The 23,092-nt window shown below is 39.8% G+C and overlaps 1 protein-coding gene across 4 annotated transcripts in view; it reads left to right on the top strand.

The window, feature by feature from the left end:
- The window catches only part of UIMC1 (ubiquitin interaction motif containing 1), a 131,214-nt gene extending 110,394 nt beyond the window's left edge, over positions 1–20,820 (top strand). For 3 of the 4 annotated variants that reach the window (XM_012178271.4, XM_060415697.1, XM_060415698.1), the window contains 5 exons: positions 13,932–14,010; positions 16,105–16,276; positions 18,735–18,798; positions 19,809–19,851; positions 20,365–20,820. In XM_012178271.4, coding sequence (XP_012033661.1) covers positions 13,932–14,010; positions 16,105–16,276; positions 18,735–18,798; positions 19,809–19,851; positions 20,365–20,575 — 569 coding nt within the window. In that variant the 3' untranslated portion in view covers positions 20,576–20,820. The remainder of the gene's footprint in view (positions 1–13,931; positions 14,011–16,104; positions 16,277–18,734; positions 18,799–19,808; positions 19,852–20,364) is intronic. The other variant, XM_060415699.1, reaches the window with a different exon arrangement.
- Positions 20,821–23,092: the final 2,272 nt, after the last annotated feature.

Genomic DNA, 23,092 nt, shown 5'->3' with positions numbered 1-23,092 from the left:
TTCTGAGATTTAATTCTTTCCTTTAAGTCTCAGGGTGGTGGGGGCACTGCCAAGCATATTTTTATATGAGTATTTTTGTCTTATATGGAAAAATGTTAAAACCATGCAGGGGTCAACTACAGCAGCGCTGAAGATTAAGGTCATTTGCTCAACATACTTTTTTGAGAAAGGCAAGCTTATCTCTTAAACTTAAATGAAAATTGCTACAACTTGCGTAGGGACAGAATGCCTATGTGCCTTCTCCACAACAAAGAGGGCAGTTTGGTATTGTGGTGCTGGCTTTGGACTCTTAACAGACTTGTAATCATATCCAGGTATTTGCCAAATTAAAGCCTCTGAGCCTTTATTTGTTCATTTGTTCCTTGTACCCAGTGATGCCTGCCTTTTTTTTTTTTTAAGTGTTGCTTTATTTAGGAAGTATCAACATAGTCATTAGGATTTTTTAGTTAGGAACTGTCACTAGTAGAATAAGATTATTAAGCCTAGTACCTGAGAGAACATGAATTTGCTTATTGAATGGAATGAGGCAGATAGGGTCTTTTTATTTCAAGAGTATTTCACATCAAACTCTAGAGACATTTTCATCTAAGTTACAGAAATATTGTATTGTTTTTAAAGCCAAGAAAAGATTCCACTGAACTTGAGAATAAGAAACTAATTGATTCATTAAATATACATTTATATCTTATGTCAATTTTATGCCAAGAATATGGAATACTGAAGTAATTGAGAGTTGACTGGGGGAAATAAATAGGTAAAGCAATAATTAGAATGTTGTGTGGAAAATGCTGTGATACATGCACATAGAGTTCTGTTCAAGTGTGGAGATTGTGGCATTCTTGGGTTAGGAAAGGGCTTCCTGGGTACTGCCAACTGGCAATCCTGGGCCTAAATTATTCTTGGAATAGTATTTCTGAAAGACAGACTAGAGGAATTGAGAATAGAGATAAGAAGACAAGTAATGAAGCAGTGTCATGGAACAGACAGATTTGAGAATCTCTTGGTGAGAGAATCAGTCAAACTTTGTGACTGAGGGCCAGGATGAATGAAGGCAGCTTTGACTTAGGTTTTTGGCTAAGCCTACTTAGCCAATTCAATGGAAGAAAAAGTCTTTTCAAGAAATGGTGCTGCCATACACAAAATAAATTAAGCTCAAGTGAATGTAAGCTCAAATGAATTAGAGACCTAAATGTGAAACTGGACACTATAAAAGTCCTAGAGGAAAACATAGGCAAAACACTGTCTGACATACATCACAGCAGTATCTTGTTTGATCCAGCTCCCAGAATAGTGGAAATAAAAATAAACAAACGGGATCTCCTTAAACTCAAAAGCTTTTGTGCAGCAGAGGAAATGATAAAACAAAAAGCCAACTCACAGACTGAGAGAAAATATTTGCAAATGATGTGACTGACAAGGGGTTAGTCTCAAGTCTACACACAATTCATGAAGCTGAACATCATCAAAACAAACAACCCAATCAAAAAATAGGCAGAAGACCTAAATAGACATTTTTCCAAAGAAGACCAGGCTGGCCAAGAGACACATGAAAAGATATTTAGCATCACTAATTATTGAAGTGAAGTCACTCAGTCGTGTCCAACTCTTTGCGACTCCATGGACTGTAGCCTACCAGGCTCCTCTGTCCATGGAATTATCCAGGCAAGAATACTGGAGGGGGTTGCCATTTCCTTCTCCAGAGGATCTTCCCAACCCAGGGATTGAACTCAGGTCTCCAGCATTGTAGACAGACGCTTCACCGTCTGAGCCACCAGGGAAGTAAACTACAATGAGATACCACCTTATACCAGTCAAAATGACTATCATCAAAAATTCCACAAACAAATGCTGGAGAGGGTTTAGAGAGAAGTGACAGTTTCAGGTGTGCACCAAAGGGATTCAGTCATACATATACATGTATCCATTCTCCCCCAAATTCCCCTTCTATCCAGGCTGCTACATGACATTGAGCAGTTACCTATACTATACAGTAGGTCCTTGCTGGTTATCCATTTTAAATACAGCAATGTGTACCTATCCATCCCAAACTCCCTAACTATCCCGTCCCCCTGCACTGTAAGTAGGAAAGCAAATTGATATAGCCACTATGGACAACAATATGGAGATTCCTTAAAAAACTGAAAATAGAGCTACCATATGACCCTGCAGTCCCACTTGTGGGTCTATATTTGGAGAAAAGCATGGTCTGAAAGGATACATGCACTCTGCATGTGTTCCTTGCAGCACTGTTCTGTAAGCCAAGACATGGAAACAAGCTAAATGAGCATTGACAGAGGAATATTTGAATAAAGATGTAGTACATAGATACAATGGAATATTATTCAGCCATCAAAAAGAAACAATGTCATTTGCAGCAACATGGATGGACCTAAAGATTGTTATTCTGAATGAAGTAAGACAAAGAAGTGGAAACATCGTATGACATCTTATATATGCAGAGTCTAAAAAGACATGATACAAATAACTTATTTACAAGATAGACTCACCAACTGTCTGGGATAGTTAAGGAGTTTGGGATAGATGGGTACACATTGCTATATTTAAAATGGATAACCAGCAAAGACCTATATGACTGAATCCCTTTGGTGTCCACCTGAAACTGTCACAACATTGTTAATCAGCTATACTTCAATACAAAATTTAAAAAAAAGAAATGGCACTGGGACAACTTAATATCTGCATGTGAAAAAACAAGTTGAACCCCTGCCTCACACCATCTACAAAATATGAATTGAAGACCTAAATGTAAGGGCTGAAATTATAAAACTCTCTTAAGGGTAAATTTCATGATCTTAGATTTTGGCAGCGGATTTTTAGATATGCAAAAGCACAAGCAACAAAAGAAAAATAGATTAAATTATCACAATTTAAATTATTTTGCATCAAAGAACACTATCAAGAAAGTGAAAAGGAAATTTAAAGAATGGGAGAAAATATTTGTGAATCATATATCTGATAAAGAGTCTAGATTTCAGAATATATACAGAATTCTTACCACTTAACATCAAAAAGGACTCAATTAAAAGACATTTTCTCCTAAGAATATATACAAATGGCTAGCAAACACTTGAAAAGTGTGAGTCAAAACCATGAGATACCACTTCATCCTCACTAGAATGGCTATTTTAAAAAATGAAAATAGCAAATGTTGGTAAAAATACAGAGAAATTGGAACTCCAGTACACTGTTGGGAATGTAAAATGGTGCAACTGCTGTGGGGAAAAAGGAATGAAGTACTATCATATGCCACAATATGGATAAACCTTGAAAACATATGTTAAGTGAAAGAAGTCAGTCACAAAAGCCCACATATTGTATGATTCCATTTATCAGACATGCCCAGAATAGGCAAGTCCATAGAGACAGAAAGCAAATTAGTGGTTGCCTAGGGCTGGGAGTTTGGGGGAAAAGGAGAATGGCTGCTAATGGGAACTAGTTTCTTTTTTAGTTAATGAAAATGTTAAAATAGGTAGTGATGATAATTATACAACTCTGTGAATATACTCAGAATATACTATGTAGTTTTATCCCAATAAAGGTGTTATTGGTGAAACAAATATAATTGTTTCATATGTATGTAATTGCTGGAGAAGACTCTTGAGAGTCTCTTGGACTGCAAGGAGATCCAACCAGTCAATCTTAAAGGAAATCAATCCTGAATATTCACTGGAAGGGCTGATGCTGAAGCTGAAACTCTAATACTTTGGCCAGCTGATGTGAAGAACCAACCCACTGGAAAAGACCCCGATGCTGGGAAAGATTGAAGGCAAAAGGAGAAGAGGGTAGCAGATGATGAGATGGTTAGCATCAGCTACTCAATGGACATGAAGTTGAGCAAACTCTGGGAGATAGTGAAGGACAGGGAAGCCTGGCATACTGTAGTCCATGGGGTTGCAAAGAGTTGGACATAACATAGCTGTTGAACAACAATGACAACAACATTGAAACAGAATAGTGACAGCAGAGTCAGGATGAATATTGAAAGTTTGAGGATAGCATAGAAGTTGTGAAATAATTTCTGACAGTAGAATATGGAATATGGACACATACTAGGATTGCTAGGCCACACTGAGGTGCTGCTTGAGGTTTTGGGTCTTAAATATAACATGAGCATAGTCAGCACAGTTGTGCTGCTTAGGTAGTGACACATAATAGGTGGTGAATTAGAATTAACCAGAATTGGGTTTTGCGAGGCAGTACAGTAGAAATTAAAAGACGCTTACTCCTTGGAAGAAAACTTAGGACCAACCTGGATAGTATATTCAAAAGCAGAGACATTACTTTGCCGACTAAGGTCCGTCTAGTCAAGGCTGTGGTTTTTCCTGTGGTCATGTATGGATGTGAGAGTTGGACTGTGAAGAAAGCTGAGCACCAAAGAATTGATGCTTTTGAACTGTGGTGTTGGAGAAGACTCTTGAGGGTCCCTTGGACTGCAGGGAGATCCAACCAGGCCATTCTGAAGGAGATCAGCCCTGGGATTTCTTTGGAAAGAATGATGCTAAAGCTGAAGCTCTAGTACTTTGGCCACCTCATGTGAAGAGTTGGCTCATTGGAAAAGACTTCGATGCTGGGAGGGATTGGGGGCAGGAGGAGAAGGGGACGACAGAGGACGAGATGGCTGGATGGCCTCGCTGACTCGATAAACGTGAATCTGAGTGAACTCCGGGATTTGGTGATGGACAGGGAGGCCTGGCGTGCTGCGATTCATGGGGTCGCAAAGAGGTGGACACGACTGAGTGACTGAACTGAACAGTAGAAATAAGTTGAGAAAATACTCAGAGGAATAGTTGGTATGATCACCATGAGATCTAAGTTAGGTAAGAAGGAAAGTGAGGATGTGACAGGATGATGGACAATGAAAAGGTGATAGCCTGGAACTAGATGTTCTAGTGGGGCTGAAGGATTATTAGAATTAGAGTATTAGAAGGAGTGAGCTGGAAAAGATAGGTGGTGGTGGTCTTGAAAGTGGCGTGATTATTATTGACAGGCTCAATCAGAGTTCCTCACTGGAACCACGGAATACAGAAAATGAATGGAATGTTTTCCTTACTTGTCCCAAGGATGATACATAACTGGTTGGTACTTTTCTAAATGCAGAGGACAGAGGTTAATGCATTACATGCAATGGATGCCTGACGGCATTACGCTTACTTCTCTCTCACAGTCCCACTTGAGCAAAGCTAAGATCTCATCCATGGGAGCTGATAGCAAAAATGTCAAGGAAGTGAGAGGACAGATACTGAATTGAACCATGGCTAACCTAAGGCTGAACTACAAAAAACTGCAACTTGCATATTCTTCAGCTAATTCTTCAGCTAATTCTTCAGCTATATAGGCATTAAAATCATGAAGAATGATGGCAAGAGGGGCAAAAACAAAGTAAGTCATCTGTTAAAATGTTCAGTGAATGGCCAGGAAAGTGGGTGGGGTGGGTGATGAAGGGGATAGTAGATGACTTCTTCAAGGTGGAGTAGCAAGGGCAGCAGAATGGTTTGTGCTTCAAAAGAGGTTTTTCCAGTAGTCTGGAAGCAACAGTGAGGAGTAAGAGGGTATTTACTCCACCTCCGTTCAGTGGTACTGAGTTGTAAGGAAGAAGAAACAGCCAGTACTTGAGAGGATACAGGGAGAAACAATGCCTTCAGAGGACAGCCATCTTTTAGTTACAGCAAGAAGATGAAGAGTACTTTCACAGAGAAGGTTAAAACGTCAAGGATTTTTTTTTTTTGATTAGTGACCCAGATTCCAGAGGGCAGTTATGAGAGCAGTAGCGGGAGACTGAGTCATATTAGAAAAGTGTGCCCAGATGACAGATTAGAGTCCTGTGGGAATGAGAATCCAAGTGATGAGAGAAGCCACGGGAAGCTTGAATTTCTTGGGGTGTTCAAGGTAAGCAAGTTTAAGGCAATAAAGGGTTAATCCTGGTTATCTCTTAAAGGAGAAATGCTAGCCAGTAGAACTGTCTGTAGTGACAGAAATGTTCTGTAACAGTAGGACCAAACATGATAGCCACAAATCGCATGTGGTTATTGAACACTTAAAATTTAACTCATGTAATTGATTAGCTAAATTTTAAATTACTTTTAATTCTAATTGAGATTTAAATTTAAATAGCCACATGTCTCAAAATGGTAGATAATGGTCAGTTCTTTTGATAGCCTTTGTGTTGGAACTAGTCTCTTAGGAAAGGCTGCCAGCAGTGAGGCAGGCAACATGCAAGTGGAGCAGGCCTTTCCTTTTTCCTCTCACATTTCACTAAGAAAGTGCTAAGTTGGAGGACAGTCAGCCTTAACAGGAACATAACAATTCTGTGGCCTCCCATTATTTTCTGCTGATGTGGTTTTGAGGCTGAGGGAGACAAACTGAGACTAACTTCTGTCATTCTGCCAAATCTCTCTTCTTTGTACATATATACGTTTAACTCAAGGAGCCATTGTCTTCACTGTTTACAGTAGTTCAAGGTCTTTGTTTTTATTTTTGATTGCTTGTCTGCTTTGGATTTTGAAAATAAATGTGCTGATGCTTACATAGTATTGGTAATTGTTCTGTGATGCTTTGGTTATTTCATTTTATTAGTACAAATTAGAATGGGAAATACTTAAAAGTAAAATCTAATCCAGTAGGCTGGTAGGTGTTGATTTAAAGATGGGCTTACATCTTTGGATAGAACTAAGAAATAAATACAGAAGACTAATAACAAGAATTGGAGAAGGAAATGGCAGCCCACTCCAGTATTCTTGCCTGGAGAATCCCAGGGATGGAGGAGCCTGGTGGGTTGCCGTCTATGGGGTCGCACGGAGTCGGACATGACTGAAGCAACTTAGCAGCAGCAGCAGTAACAAGAATTACATAGTAATAAACAACTATATGCAGAGTACATCATGAGAAACACTGGGCTGGAAGAAGCACAAGCTGGAATCAAGATTGCTGGGAGAAATATCAATAAGCTCAGATATGCAGATGACATCACCCTTATGGCAGAAAGTAAAGAGGAACTAAAAAGCCTCTTGATGAAAGTGAAAGAGGAGAGTGAAAAAGTTGGCTTAAAGCTCAACATTCAGAAAACTAAGATCATGGCATCCGGTCCCATCACTTCATGGGAAATAGATGGGAACCAGTGGAAACAGTGTCAGACTTTATTTTGGGGGGCTCCAAAATCACTGTAGATGGTGACTGCAGCCATGAAATTAAAAGACACTTACTTCTTGGAAGGAAAGTTATGACCAACCTAGATGGCATATTCAAAAGCAGAGACATTACTTTGCCAACAAAGGTCCATCTAGTCTAGGCTATGGTTTTTCCATTGGTCATGTGTGGATGTGAGAGTTGGACTGTGAAGAAAGCTGAGCACCAAAGAATTGATCCTTTTGAACTGTGGTGTTGGAGAAGACTCTTGAGGGTCCCTTGGACTGCAGGGAGATCCAACCAGGCCATTCTGAAGGAGATCAGCCCTGGGATTTCTTTGGAAGGAATGATGCTAAAGCTGAAACTCTAGTACTTTGGCCACCTCATGCGAAGAGTTGACTCACTGGAAAAGACTTTGATGCTGGGAGGGATTGGGGGCAGGAGAAGGGGATGATGGAGGATGAGATGGCTGGATGGCATCACCAACTTGATGGACATGAGTTTGAGTGAACTCCGGGAGATGGTGATGGACAGGGAGGCCTGGCGAGCTGCAATTCATGGAGTCGCAGAGTCAGACACGACTGAGCGACTGAACTGGACTGAATGTTACCCTGAGTGCTTTCTGTGCACAAACACTCTTAAACTTATTTGGATTATTTGATGTGAGCCTTACCAAAACCCAAGGGGATAGATGCTTATTCTCATGTCATTTTGTGGGTAAGTCAAGGGAATAGATGTGGATTATCGTGTCATTTTGTGGGTAAGTCAAATGATACTCGGAGAGCGTAGGTAACTTATGGAAGGCAACACAACTAGTAGAGTCCCAACTTGGGGATGGATTTGTAATCTAACTCTAAAGTTGATGCACGTTATTCCGTTGTGTGTCACTGCTTCTTTGTATCTTGACAGTGCCAAGTCAAGTCCCAAGTACAGATTCCTAGGGTGTTTTCCATCCAGTGGTTTATAAAGACCTGAGTTAATGGTTGTAGGGTGATGAATGGCTCTCTCAGCTCTCAGTGATATTCTTCCTTTCTGTTTTGCTTACCTTGCCTAGGTAGTTGTTCTCCTGGAGTTGTCCTCAGACTCCATTGTTCCCTTTTGAAATCTTTGGCTGGTGTCACCAGCAACTGAGTTTTTGGATTTAAGATTCATATTGAATTCTCATCCTGCAGCTAGTTGAAATGGCTCTCGCAGCACTCATAAACCAGAGTAGGAGACTCTTTTAGAGCAACTTACCACCTTTCTGCTCCTTTGTAGGGGTGGTAGTTTTCAAAGGAAAAATGTAGCTGCAAGGCCCAGTCCAAGTCTTCTCTGATCATAACATTTAATATAGAATTAGCATATAACTCTCAGCCATCTGCCAAATCTCTTTTCCACCTGCCCATTTATCATATTTGTCTTCCCATCCTTTGCATCTTATTTCCCAGGAGAGGCAGCCTGCTCTTAGAGAAGAACATATATTTCTTTAAAGTCAGACTCATATTTTATTCTTGGTGCCATGTTTCTTTTTTTGTTGTTTTAGCTTTGTGATCTTGGTCAGTGTATTTCATAATATATAAAATACAAATAGTGATATGTGCCTTGCAGGACTGTTGTAAAGATTAACAATTATGTTTATTAAGTCCCTTGGTACAGAAAAGTTTCCTCCCAGCTGCAGGAGGAACCTATCACTATGCCAAAGCCTTAGACTGTGTGGATCACAATAAACTGTGGAAAATTCTGAAAGAGATGGGAATACCAGACCACCTAACCTGCCTCTTGAGAAATGTGTATGCAGGTCAGGAAGCAACAGTTAGAACTGGACATGGAACAACAGACTGGCTCCAAATAGGAAAAGGAGTGCGTCAAGGCTGTATATTGTCACTGTGCTTATTTAACTTCCATGCAGAGGACATCATGAGAAACGCTGGGCTGGAAGAAACACGGGCTGGAAGAAACACAAGCTGGAATCAAGATTGCCGGGAGAAATATCAATAACGTCAGATATGCAGATGACACCACCCTTATGGCAGAAAGTGAAGAGGAACTAAAAAGCCTCTTGATGAAAGTGAAAGAGGAGAGTGAAAAAGTTGGCTTAAAGCGCAACATTCAGAAAACTAAGATCATGGCATCTGGTCCCATCACTTCATGGGAAATAGATGGGGAAACAGTGGAAACAGTGTCAGACTTTATTTTGGGGGGCTCCAAAATCACTGTAGATAGTGACTGAAGCCATGAAATTAAAAGACGCTTACTCCTTAGAAGAAAAGTTATGACCAACCTAGATAGTATATTCAAAAGCAGAAACATTACTTTGCCGACTAAGGTCCATCTAGTCAAGGGTATGGTTTCTCCTTTGGTCATGTATGGATGTGAGAGTTGGACTGTGAAGAAAGCTGAGCGTCAAAGAATTGATGCTTTTGAACTGTGGTGTTGGAGAAGACTCTTGAGAGTCCCTTGGACTGCAAGGAGATCCAACTAGTCCATTCTGAAGGAGATCAACCCTGGGGTTTCTTTGGAAGGAATGATGCTAAAGCTGAAGCTCCCGTACTTAAGCCACCTCATGCAAAGAGTTGACTCATTGGAAAAGACTCTGATGCTGGGAGGAATTGGGGGCAGGAGGAGAAGGGGATGACCGAGGATGAGATGGCTGGATGGCACCACGGACTCAATGGACGTGAGTCTGAGTGAACTCCGGGAGATGGTGATGGACAGGGAGGCCTGGCGTGGTGTGATTCATGGGGTTGCAAAGAGTTGGACACGACTGAGCGACTGAACTGACTGACAGAACAGGTTCTCATAAAATAAGAGTCCTTTATCCCCATGAATCCCTTGCTGTGACTTAAACTGACAAATATTTATTAGCATCTAATCTTTGCTAAACTGTGTTGGGGATGGTAAAGAGATCAAATCAAAATCTGGAATCTCTGGATTCTGAAGTTCTTGTGACGTAGAAAAATGACTGACAAATAACAGAAACGTGCTATTTACACAGGTATGAATTAATATACAGAGAGCTTCCCTGGTGGCTTATGCAGTAAAGAATATGCCTACAACGCAGGAAACTTCAGTTCAATCCCTGCCTTGGGAAAATCCCCTGGAGAAGGGAATTGCAACCCACTCCAGTGTTCTTTCCTGGAGAATTCCATGGACAGAGGAGCCTGGCGGATTACAGTCCATGGGTTTGCAAAGAGTTGAACACGACTGAGTGACTTAACACCTTCACCTTCATATTAATATTAATATAAAGTTCTGTAAACAATTAATTTCTTTCCCAACCCTGTTTGTGGAGTGGTTTCTAAGTATTTCTTTTGGAAAAATACTTGATAGTCAAGATGGGAGACAAATAGAGAGGAGGTGGCAAACACTTAAAGGTTTATGTAGTCTGAAATGCCAATCTTTTAAGAATTGATTTAAGCAAGGCACTTGATAAATCTCTCAGAGTCCTTGTACGTAAGTTGGAGAAATGTGGGTTAGCTGATAGAATAGGAGGTGGGTTTTGTAGGTGGTTATACAACTATGTCCAGGATGTTTTTCTCCTGCAGTACTTTATTTTTACTTATAAAATCTCTTAGTTGGAGGGAACTTAGATTATCTAGTCTAATTTGTGCCTAAGTCCTCACTATAAGCTGGCCTCTTTTTCTCCCTTTGAAGAGAAAAGGGAGAAATTTAAAAAAAAAAATTTTTTTTAATTTTCTAACTGGAAGTTTGTACTTCTTAATCTCCCTCACCTAATTCCTGTCCATGCCCCCCTGCCCCCTGCTGTCCACCCCTGGCAACTCCCTATTTGTTCTTTGTTTCTGTGACTCAGTTTCTGTTTTGTTATATTTGTTTGTTTTATTTTTTAGATTCTACATATAGGTGAGATCATGTAGTGCTTGTCTTTCTCTGTCTGACTTACGTCACTTAGCATAATACCCTCTAGGTCCATCCGTGTTGCTGCAAATGGCAAGGGCTTTTTTTTTTTTTAATGTCTGAATACTATTCCATTGACGCACATATAACCTCTTCTCTATCCATTCATCTGTTACACTTACATTGCTTCCATATCTTGGCTATTGTAAATAATGCTGCAGTGACCATAGGGATACATATATTTTTGAATTACAGTTTTCATTCTTTTCAGGTAAATGCATACTTTTTAAAATTTTTAATTTAGTAGTATAGAAAACTATATAGTGAAAAATATGCCTACTGCCTATTCTAGTCCCCTGGTGTCCCTGACATCCTCCCCAGAGACAAGACATTATAGTTGCTTCTGTATACGATCATGTTTTATTTTACATATCTCTTTAACATTGTATTACAGTGATTTTAGTGTATGTGCTGTCTCCCTTAGTAAATTGTGTGCTCCTTAAGAGAAAGCCTCATAATTTCCTGTTATCTCTCCAAATTACTCGCATATTAAAGATTCTCAATAAATATTTCCTTGATTAAGTATTTAAAGGAAATTTGGAGTAGGAGAAGATAGGCTTCTCTGGTAACATGCCACAGTTTTCTGTGCCCTTGGCCTAATCATTTACAACCATTTTTCCCCAGTGACTTGGATGAAGATGTAGAAAGCATGCTTGTCATATATGCAGATGAACCAGAGCTGGAACAGAGAGCTAGTATAACATCAGATGACAGAATCAAGACTTCAGATGATCTCAACAGACTGCAATGTGCAACTGAAAAGAACAGGGATAAATATAAAGCCGTGTTGAAGGGGAAAAATACCCAACAATTTAGTTACCCAGATACAGAATTAGGAGACCTTCTTGATAGCATTTTGAAGATGATTTGGGAGGAAGGGGGATATATCTTAATTGCCTTTAAGTTCAGTTTAAGTCAGTAGAATATCAGGATTGTCACAGGCTTGGCTGAATTAGTCTGGATAAGGTAGCTTGTGGTACTTGTGTTCTCTTTTACTGGTCAGATTGCTTGTTGGAATATTGGGTCTGTTTTGGGGTGCCACACATATGGAAGATTTAACAGATTGGGGTATATGTAGAGGTTAACGCAAAAGATAAAACATGGGTATAAGAATCAGACAGATCTAGACTGTGTCCTGGGTTGTTCTTCCTAGTTGTGATAGCTTGGCAAAGTCAATTCCTTTGAGTTTATTTTTGTACCTTTAAAATAGGACAGAATAATAATACCAGTCTCTGCTGCTGCTGCTGCTGCTGCTAAGTCGCTTCAGTCGTGTCCGACTCTGTGCGACCCCATAGACGGCAGCCCATGAGTCTCTGGAGGATCATTAAAAGGATTAGAGCTACCTTAGGCCCTCAAAAGGATCTGTATTCCAAGTCTTATTACAGATTGGCTTAATGACTAGATATAATACCTGTTTTGAAGGTTGCAAGTAATGCAGCTTGTTCTATGTTCAAAGAACTGACTTGTGGAAAAGGGGGGTAAATGTATCCACACAGCCCGTAAATGCAGATTGAGCTAGAAATGTTGTGTAGCAGTAGAATGGGTTTCTCTAGGAGGAAGTGAATTCTCCTCAGTAATTGGACATAGTCAGTTGAGACTGTATAATCACTTGTCAGGAATACTTTTAGAGGCATTTTTATGAGTGGTAGGTTGGACTAGAAGGGTAGGTAAACTATGGCCAGCCAGAGCCAAATACAGTCAGACATCTGTTTTTGTAAATAAAGTTTTAAGATGGTGAAGAATGTGACTGCAATGCCAGAGACCTGGGTTCTATCCTGAGTTGGGAAGATCCACTGGAGAAGGACATGGCAACCCACTCCAGTATTCTTGCCTGGAGAATCCCATGGACAGAGAAGCCTGATGGGAAGCCTATAGTCCATAGGGTTGCAAAAGAGTCGGACATGACTGCAGTTACTTAACACACACCACACCCCATTATAATGTTGTCTGTGGCTGCCTTCCTACTATAGGAACGCTCATGCCCAGTTGAGTAGTTGTGACAGAGACCATATGGCCTTCCAAACCTAAACTACTTACTGTCTGGTCCTGTATAGAAAAAATTTGCTAACCTCTGGTTTAGGTAAATGCTTCCACAACCTAAATTATTTTGTGAACTGATAACCTTTCTAAATCTTCTATCATGGGAATTTCAAGTGTCAAGAGGGACAAAGGCAAGGTTTAAAGTGAGATGTTCATAATTCTTGTTAACTGCAAGGAATGAAGACTGAAAAAGAGTTGGTTAATTAACTTCCAAAACCCTTTAAGAGAATGTGCTTTTGTAAACATACCTTTTGGTATGAGAAAAGAATTTGTATGCCACCTGGGCTAAAGCTGTCTGTATTCACTAGAATTAGGAGGAGGTGGTCCTAGTGTAGTGGAAAAGACTGATTGTGTCAACTGTTCTGAGCTCTGCTTTTCTCACTGGTAAATGGAACCCTTTCCAGTGTTTTATGAAGATTGGAGCTAATGTTGGCACTCAGATGTAGCTGTCATTGCTATGTATCAAAAAGCATCTTATTGGAGCATGTATCACACCAGACAGAATTTTCATTGGGAAAGTATAAATCCTTCCCCTGAGTTCTACAAATTGAGATAGTACACAGAAACTTTTCTTGGTGTGGAATAGATCTTTAGATCTAATGGCAAATAGAGGAAAAATAGATCTCATTGCAAATATGGAAATACCTTGCTGCTGGCAGTTTCAGTCCAATTATGCAAGTAATATTCTCTATAGTAGAAAGGCAGAGGTTTCCTAGTCACCTCTCCCATTTGGAACAGAATTTTAAACTTTTCTACTTCCAATACATTTTATATTTACAGTCTACTGCCAGCTAACAGATTTGCTTCTTTTTTTTAATTTGTTTTATTTCTTGTCTTTCTTTTTTTGTTGAAAGTGTTGACTCGGAGTCAAAGAGAGGCCTTGAACAGACGTGACAGTGTGACAACTGCTCAGACTTCCCTAGACATTGACAAGTAAGTAGGTGCACTGTGTTTACAGAGCTCTTGCTTAACATACCATTGCTTAGACTGAATGAGAGACCAGTTCCTCTCTTACCCTGGGTTTCTTTGACCAGGCAATCAAATCTTTGCTTAACACCTGAATTTCTTTTAGTATTCTCAGTTTATGTCAGTATTGGTGGCCTCTTGTGTCCCTTTTTGCTACTCTGAAAAGACCCTGCCACCTACTCCACTTCCACATTGCTCTGAGCTTTCTGTTTTCTTTGAATTTGCGTTTTGGTGTTGGTGCTTTGGGGAAGTAGTGAGCTATTTTGCAATGTCATGGTGCAGAAGTTGAGTTGCAAGAAGTTGGGCAATATTGAAGACTTCGTTGGGTTGTGGGTTGCAGCTTGACTAAGAACGCACATCCGTTCCCAGTGGAGGCAGAGGCAAGGGGAGGTCAAGTATAAGTGCTACCTCCTAAAAGTAAAGATATCACCAACAATACATTAGAGCAGTTAGTAATTAGAAACATTTTTCTTTGAAACACAGATCCTGTCTTAGACTCTAAATTTCATAGCTGCCTTCCTTAATCCAATTGAACAGAGCTGATCCACTTTCTTTTTTTAGACTCCTACCATCATGCAGATATTCTTCTAGGACTGTATTCATCACACTGTTGCACTAATCTTTTTTCTTTGATTTTTGACATTTCTGTCTCCCTGGCTAGGCTATGAGTTATAATATTTGAAGACAGATACTTGCCTTCATTCATGTTTATATCCCCAGCATCTAATAGAATGTGTGTGAGACAGCAATATCAGTAATACCTCTTTGTTGAGCTTTTAATATTATGTGCCAGCCACTGTGCTGAGTGCTTTATTTACTTCATAACTATCACAATTGTTGATATGGTAGTATTTTTTTCTTTTTTAAAAATAGATATAGAAACTGAAGAGACATTAGGTAACTGGTTATGATCATGTGGCCAGAACTGGCAAAGTCTACCTGACTCAAAAAGTTATGCTGCTTTTACAGTGCTGCATCTCTCATGTAAGTAGGGTATTAATAATGCTTTTTACATTAATGGATAAACCTTGAAAGGTATACTAGTCTAACTTTTCTCATAAAGCAGAGTTTCACTTGTAGTCTCTCTGATTAATTACTTGAGAGACTTATTTCTCCTATTTTAAAGACCTCTCAGAGAAACTTCTTAAAGGCAGTCTAAATCTTTCTGTAGTAGCTGAGTGGCAACAGCCAGAAGTTTTGGAAGGTTTTCTTTAGCTTTGTAAAACTAAGATGATCTTATGAGTCAGGCAGACCTGGCTTCTGACAATTATTAGCTATAGGACATTAGGGAGAGTAGTGCCTTCCTAACCTGGCCAAGGAATTAATTGACAAATTGTGTTTAAAGGACCATGCACCAGTTCTCATCATAGAGAAAATACATCGTGAATGTTCATTTTCTTCCTTTGTCTCCAGTGATTCCATTTTCACTGATGCCCAATAAACTTTACCTCAAGGACATAATTTCCTCTGTTTACACAAAGTCTACATTATAAAAAGATAAAAATAGCTGTATATATGAAGTTATGCAAAAGCCTCTGGCAGAACCACATGGTTTTAGTAACTTCCTAGCTGTAGAATTGAGGAAGGCAGCATATAGACAGACTTGATTTACTAATCAGACAAGTTCACCCTCCCTGGTAGAAATGTCATTTTTGATTTAATGCTCTTGGTGTTCCCTTTTCTGTCTAAATTTTTAACTTCCCTTTGAAAAACCTATTACACTTAATTTGAGAAGAGTTTGATGGAATATTTTATGTCTGGAGAGCAATCAGCATTGTTTGAGTTAGTTAGAAGAGCTTATTTCATTATCATCCTACTGCTGCAACAGCAGGATACAAAGAAACAGCCAGGGAAAACCACTAATCACTCAGTCCTTTGGATTGGCATTGGGTTCATTTTATTGATGATCCTGCTGAGCGATTCTGCTTTGGTTGACATTTCTCCTCCATAGAATAAGATGTAAAAACACAATTTGAGATGTATCTAGGAGCATAGAGGCAAAAGCAAATCTTTTTTTTTTTTTTCTAACTGCTTTTTCTCCATTTTTTTCTGATTGGCTAGGGATGAGAAATGTTACCTCTGTAAATCCCTTGTTCCACTCAGAGAGTACCAGTGTCATGTAGAGTCCTGTCTCCAGCTTGCAAGAGGCGACCAAGGAGATGAGCATGAAGAGAGTGAGAGAGTATGCACAGCTGCGGGGAGGAAGCGTCCACAGCGGCTGAGGAACCTAAAGGTATGTATGGAGTGTTTTAGGAAAGGTTACCTAGTTCTTCACATTTCTGTTCAGGGCTTTCTTTGTCCCCTTCCTTCCTCTTTCCTTTTCTTCTGTTTATCTTGAAACTAGATTTGTGCTTTTTAAAATTATTTTTTCTTTTAATTAAAAAGTAATATATACTCAAGTAGTATACACTTAATATAGAAAATACAGGAAGTTAAAAAAAAAAAAGTATGAAGAATCAGGGGGAATTATCACCCATAATTTAGTTACTCAAAGATGACATCTTTTAGTATTTTGGCCTGTTTTTTTTCCAGTCTTTTTTTTCCTATGCATTTTAAATTAATTGTATATGTACATACACAGTTATCATTGTAGCATAACAAACTTCCTAAGCATATTTTTAAACTGTTTCTGAAATTACTGTTAATGTTTGTATCATACAGTCAATTAACCATTCTCATATTATTGGACATTCAGATTGTTTCCAGTTCTTTTGTATTATATCGCTATGTTTAAAGGATTAATTAGTCTTTGTATTATTTCCTTAGAATAGATTTCCTGAAGTGGAGCTCTTAGGGCAATGAATCTAAATATTTTAAAATCTCTTGAAACATATTGCCAAATGACTTTCCAGAAAGTATATTCTAGAAATATCCGCACTGCCAGGAACATACCACGATCAACTCTGCTGAACACCTCATGTACCTAGCCTTATTAGGAAGTCATAGGATCTGGCCCTGGTCACTGGGAATATGTGCTTTCTGGCCTTTGTGATTAGAAAACAGGAAGAGCAAGTCTTGGCTTTGAAATTAAAGACAAAGCAGCAGCTCCATATTCTAGACTTACTGACATAGCAATCATTGCACACCAAGATGGAGAAGCCATAATATGTCATGAAGAGAAAAAGGGACCCCTGTTTGAATGGGGTGATTTTTGAGGTTGTAATTTGGAATTGAGGCTTATGGGTATGTGTTTATACCACAGAGCTAGTTTTTCCTCTGGCAACACTGTCTCTAAAAGCTAACTTGAAACTTGTTATTTTCTGTTTTAAATCTCTCCAAAGCTATCATAGGTCAAATGTTACTATAGAATAAACTACAATCACAGAAAACTAATCAAACTGATCACATGGACCACAGCCGTGTCAATGAAACTATAAGCCATGCCATGTAGGGCCACCTAAGACGGATGGGTCATGGTGGAGAGTTCTGAGAAAATGTGGTCCACTGGAGAGGGGAATGGCAAACCACTTCAGTATTCTTGCCATGAGAACCCCATGAACAGTATGAAAAGGCAAAAAGATATGACACTGAAATATGCAATCCCCAGGTCGGTAGGTACCCCACATGCTACTGGAGAAGAGTGGAGAAATAACTCCAAAAAGAGTGAAAAGACAGAGCCAAAGTGAAAACAATGCTCAGTTGTGGATGTTACTGGTGATGGAAGTAAAGTCCGATGCTGTAAAGAGCAATCTCCTTGGAAGAAAAGCCATGATTGACTTAAACAGCATATTAAAAAGCAGAGACATTACTTTGCTGACAAAGGTCCATCTAGTCAAAGCTGTGATTTTTCCAGTAGTCATGTATAGATGTGAGAGTTGGACTATAAAGAAAGCTGAGTGCTGAAGAATTGATGCTTTTGAACTGTGGTGTTGGAAAAGACTCTTGAGAATCCCTTGACTGCAAGGAGATCAAGCCAGTCAATCCTAAAGGAAATCAGTCCTGAATATTCATTGGAAGGACTGATGCTGAAGCTGAAACTCCAATACTTTGGCTACCTAATGTGAAGAACTGACTCATTGGAAAAGACCCTAATGCTGGGAAAGATTGAAGGCAGGAGAAGGGGTTGACAGAGGATGAGATGGTTGGATGACATCACCAATTCAATGGACATGAGTTTGAGCAAGTTCCAGGAGTTGGTGATGGACAGGGAAGCCTGGCGTGCTGCTGTCCATGGGGTCACAAAGAGTTGAACACAACTGAGTGACTGAACTAACCTGAACTGAGAATAATTTGCCATGACTCTGGTATCCATTCCTGGATATATTCTTGGCATAGAGATGTATCTATTAATCATGTTTGCTTTTTTACTGTGTAAAAGTGATTAAGTCACTCAGTCATGTTGGACTCTTTGAGACAGCATGGACTGTAGCCTGCCAGGCTGCTCTGTCCATGAAATTCTCCAGGCAAGAATACTGGTGTGAGTTACCATTTCTTTCTCCAGGGGATCTTCCTGACCCAGAGTTTGAACCCAGGTCTTCTGCATTGCAGGCAGATTCTTTACCACCTGAGCCAGCAGGGAAGCCCTTTTTTTTTTTTTTTAATTGTGTACCCTCCTTTATTAGAAAGCAAAAGACTTCCATTCAGCTGTGTCTCCACACCTCTTCTCTCCTGCAGATATCTATGATCTAGGCTAGGGAAGTTGTATTTTAGCCTCTCTGTGTAACCTTTTCATCACTTTTTCTCTGACACAGGATAAAGGCCAAAATGAAGGCCGTCTCCTCCGTCTCTTGGAACAGTCTGAGTACAAGACTGCAGGTGAGGCCCTCAGGACGTTTTCTGAGCTTCTGCCTAAGGCCTTCCAGTAAACATAGCCACTACCAACTCTTTTACTACAGTTTTTACTAGAGTTATGAGGGTGTACATTTGACCCAATCAGCTGGCCTTTGAGACTTGATCTAGATCATCTCTCCCTAAGGAAGATTAAATACTCTGTCTTGTTTGTCGTGTGTTTTGTTTCAGCTTTTATAAAGCTTGAGCTTTCTACTGCCTGTTGAACTGGGGAAAAAACATTTCCACATCATAGGGCAATGGCACAAGCCCTAAATACCTTTTACATTAAAACCAGACATTACTGTCTTCTCCTTATGTTTTGTGCGTTATTCATGTTACCCTTAGCTTAGTGTCTCAACCTATCCTCCTGAGAGTCTGTAGCATTGCATAGAGTTAGTAATACCAACTTCATAGATTGAAAGGATTATATCTAGTAAAGCTCCATATATATTCCCTGATGTAAATAGGCTCTTGATAAATGTTAGCTGCTATTATTATTATTGTTCTTGTTGTTGATAGTTGCTTTTGTTAAAATTTACTAGACGTAGATGAAAGAAGAACTTTTGCTTAGGTCTGATGAGATTTGCTTGCCGTCTAGTTCTAATAGTTCATTCCCACCAAGTAAATCTGTTGTGTCTTCTGATGACTATAAAAAGGCTGCCTCTCTGAGCCCCATAGCCTGCTGCCTTTAGGTCAGCAGATTATAGATCTGCAGGTAGCACATATTCCTTGGCAACTCATTGTTCCTCAAGTCCAGATTTGAAGTAGGTTTATTCAGTGGTTATTCGTTCAAAAGTGTTCACCTCTGTACTTCTGCAGCTAAGCCTATTGGATGCTAATGCTCACATTCCATTGGTCTGGGGATTGGAGATCTGAGCCACCTGGATAAGCCTGATGAAGAACAGTGCCCAGAACATAGGAAGCACATGAACAGTGAAAAGTATTATGATTATAGCACTACTAAAAAGATTATTACTTTTTCTCTCCTATCACAGATACAGAGATAAAGACCAAGTTTTCAGAAACAGGAGCCTTCAGGTGAGTTGAGGTGTGCATTGAAGTGTGGCTGTCAGCAGTTTTAGAAACAGGCCTGGTCCTGTATTCTGTGTATAATGTGGTATTCAAACAGTTGAAGTAGAAAGCTGTGGAGCTGTGTGACCATTCTTGATATAACTCTGTGACCCTCATATGTCTAGGCTAAGAATTGGATGACTACCTCCGTTCATTCCTGGTGTTAATATAAGCACAGAAAAAGCTGTCTTACTCTTTTTTGCCTGTCTGTCCCCACTCAGCCCTCATCTTTTGACTTAGAAGTCAAACAATTTGGGAATTTGGGTCTGAATCCTCATTTCCTCACTGCCTGACTGTGTGGCTTTGGGTGTATGATTTACCCAGTGTCCTCATCTGTGAAAGGGAAATGACAGTACTTATCTGATTGAATTATTCCAAAGATTATGTGAGCTAGTAGTATATGTAAATACCCCTGAGACACATACTTATTGCTTATTAGTAGGTGTATCGTGAATTCTGATGGTTTTTTCTCCTCTCTAGGGTGTCTTCACCAGGGCTAGAAGAAGCAGGCTGCAGCAGAAAGATGCAGAATTCCCTTACACATCTCGATTCAAATGAGTCTCCCATCAAGTCTTTTGTTTCTGTTTCAGAAGCCACAGATTGCTTAGTGGACTTTAAAAAGCAGCTTACTGTCCGGCCACGTAGCCAGACACAAACCAAACCAGGCAGAGGAAGAAGGAGGAAATCCTGAATTTCTAGGGTCCGAAGGTTGACGAAATCATTAGCAATAGAAGTCTGCCATGTTTATTAAGCCTTAGTGGCCTGCAGTTCATTGTTAAGGAAGTTTTGTCCCTACAGTTTCTACTACCAGCATCTACTCAGCATTCTGGTTTTTATGTTTTCTATGAGCTATACAGACAACTGTGTGTAGTGTTTTGTTTTATAACAATCTGTTTGAATTCAAGTATAGTTAAAAAGAAAATTTAAGTATATTTATCTATGTTTGTATGAAGTCTTATTTCAATAAGATGGAGAGTTTCCTTTTTGTCTCTGTGTTGCAGGGCTTGGGGAGGGGTGTTTTAATTATGGAGCTAGTTCTCAGACTCATCAATTGTATGTTTTGGAATTCCATTACTGGTCTCTGACATACTGCCTATATTCACTGAATGTGTAGTATACAGTTTTACTGTTTTGACCTTCTCTGACATCATTCTGGAAGATGCCAAGGGATTGAATGCTGCTTCTGTTCTCCTGTCCTTACTGTTCAGTGACTTGTCACTTCATCTTGCTGCCTCACCCAGTAAAGAATTCTCAGCCAGAGCACAGGACCTTTGAAGAAATATGTCCAGTCATTCTTTCCAGGAATTTGTAAATGAACTCTCAAGTTATTAATTTCTATACAATTATTTTTTCTTTCTGGATTAACCAGTGGGGATGCCTTGCATATTCATCTGCTAAAGCTGAAATTGCTTCTCTTACCATCAGAGGTCATAGCAGCAACAGGAAGTAACTTCTGTTTCAGTACATCAGTAGAAGAATGCATGTTCTTAACCTCGTTGCTCAGGATCTTCCGGTGAAGAACAGAGCTGTGGTCTATCCTCAGTGTACAGATAGACTCCAAAGATGAGAGGATGTTGAATGGCAGAAGGAACTACTTAAGGGAGATGACCAAACAAGGATGTTGAGAAAACTAGCATTGGCCCAAGTTGATTTGATGTCTTAGTGGAAGTTGATATGAGGTGACTACCAAGCAGGAAAGGATCTTGGGGCAGGATAAATGGGACACCACTCAGACTCTCCTGACTTCTGATTTACCAAGTCCAAAATTTTCTTTTCCTTTATTTTTAAAAATTTAATATTTTAATTCATTTATTTGCACTGGGTCTTAGTTGTGGCATGCAGAATCTTTAGTTTGACATGCAGACTCTTGGCAGCCTATGGGATCTAGTTCCCTGACTGGGGATCAACCCGGGCCCCCTGCATTGGGAGCTCAGAGTCTTAGCCACTGGACCACCAGGGAAGTCCTTCCTTTATTTTAAAAACAAATGTGAAGTATATGTTAGACTGGGAAGTTCAGAGATAGCTGGATGTAGGACACAGCACAGGCTTTTAATGCACTGTTTCCTGCCTAGCTGCCTTTGCATACAAGCTCTTAGAGTTAGAAGAAGAAGGGATGGCAGGCTCACTCTGTTTCTTCCATGTCATGGTGTTGGATGGCACTGACATTGTGGCCAGCATCACATAATTGCTGTTATTTTTTGAGCATTTGCTGTGGTTTAGACAACATGTGTGCCTTTGTTTAATCCTCACAGCAACCTTATAAGGTAGGTATTATCTCCCCCCAATTTTCGGATGAGGAAACAGGCTTAGAGTGAAAAAATAAACACTTTTTGTCCTTGGCAGTGAGACTACAGTGCTCTGCCTCTTCAGTCCTAACAAAAATGCTAGTATTGATTATTTTCCCGTTTTCCTTCTAATGAGAAGTAGTTTATCAGTTATGTCCCATCACTTTAACTTTCACTAGTTTTCTTTCTCAGTAAACGGCAGTTTATTGGAGGTAAAGTTCTATAAATGGGGTAGTATGTTTATCTCTCTGCCTGGAGATAAGAATAGGGAAAGGGCTGATTCTGGAAAGGGAATTATTTAACTTATAATTGAGCAGTCTCCCTGGAACATGAATCAGTGGCAAATTGTTGGAGGAGGGTGTAGATCAGTGGGACTACTACTGATAGGCTTATTTGTTAACTAATGTGGAATCAGGAGAAAACAGCCATCTCCCTAGGCCCTCCACCTCTATCTTTGGTAATGGCTGCTTGCTCATTTGTCTTATTCTCCCAATACTGGTGGTCCTGTGTGAGGGACCTTAAACAGTGAAGAGACAAAGTCAGTGGAAAGAATATGACATCAGCTTGAAACTTTGGCCACCTGATGCAAAGAAATGACTCATTTGAAAAGACACTGATGCTGGGAAAGATTGAAAGTGGGAGGAGAAGGGGACAACAGAAGATGAGATGGGTGGATGCCATCACTGACTCAATGGACATGAGTGAGTAGACTCTGGGAGTTGGTGATGGACAGGGAAGCCTGGCGTGCTGTAGTTCATGGGGTCACAAAGAGTCAAACACGACTGAGCAACTGAATTGAACTGAATCTGAAGCTCTGCTTCTGATACAAGTTAACATCTGAGACCTAGTTTCCTTTTCTATAAATTGGGGGAAAGCTTACAGGGCTCTAAAGAGTAAGATTATGTATATAAAAGCACAGTATC

This window comes from Ovis aries, chromosome 5 (assembly GCF_016772045.2).
Source record: "Ovis aries strain OAR_USU_Benz2616 breed Rambouillet chromosome 5, ARS-UI_Ramb_v3.0, whole genome shotgun sequence".
Classification (NCBI taxonomy): Eukaryota; Metazoa; Chordata; class Mammalia; order Artiodactyla; family Bovidae; genus Ovis; species Ovis aries.
Note: the sequence above shows the minus strand (reverse complement) of the source record. Positions and strands in the feature narration are given on the sequence as shown.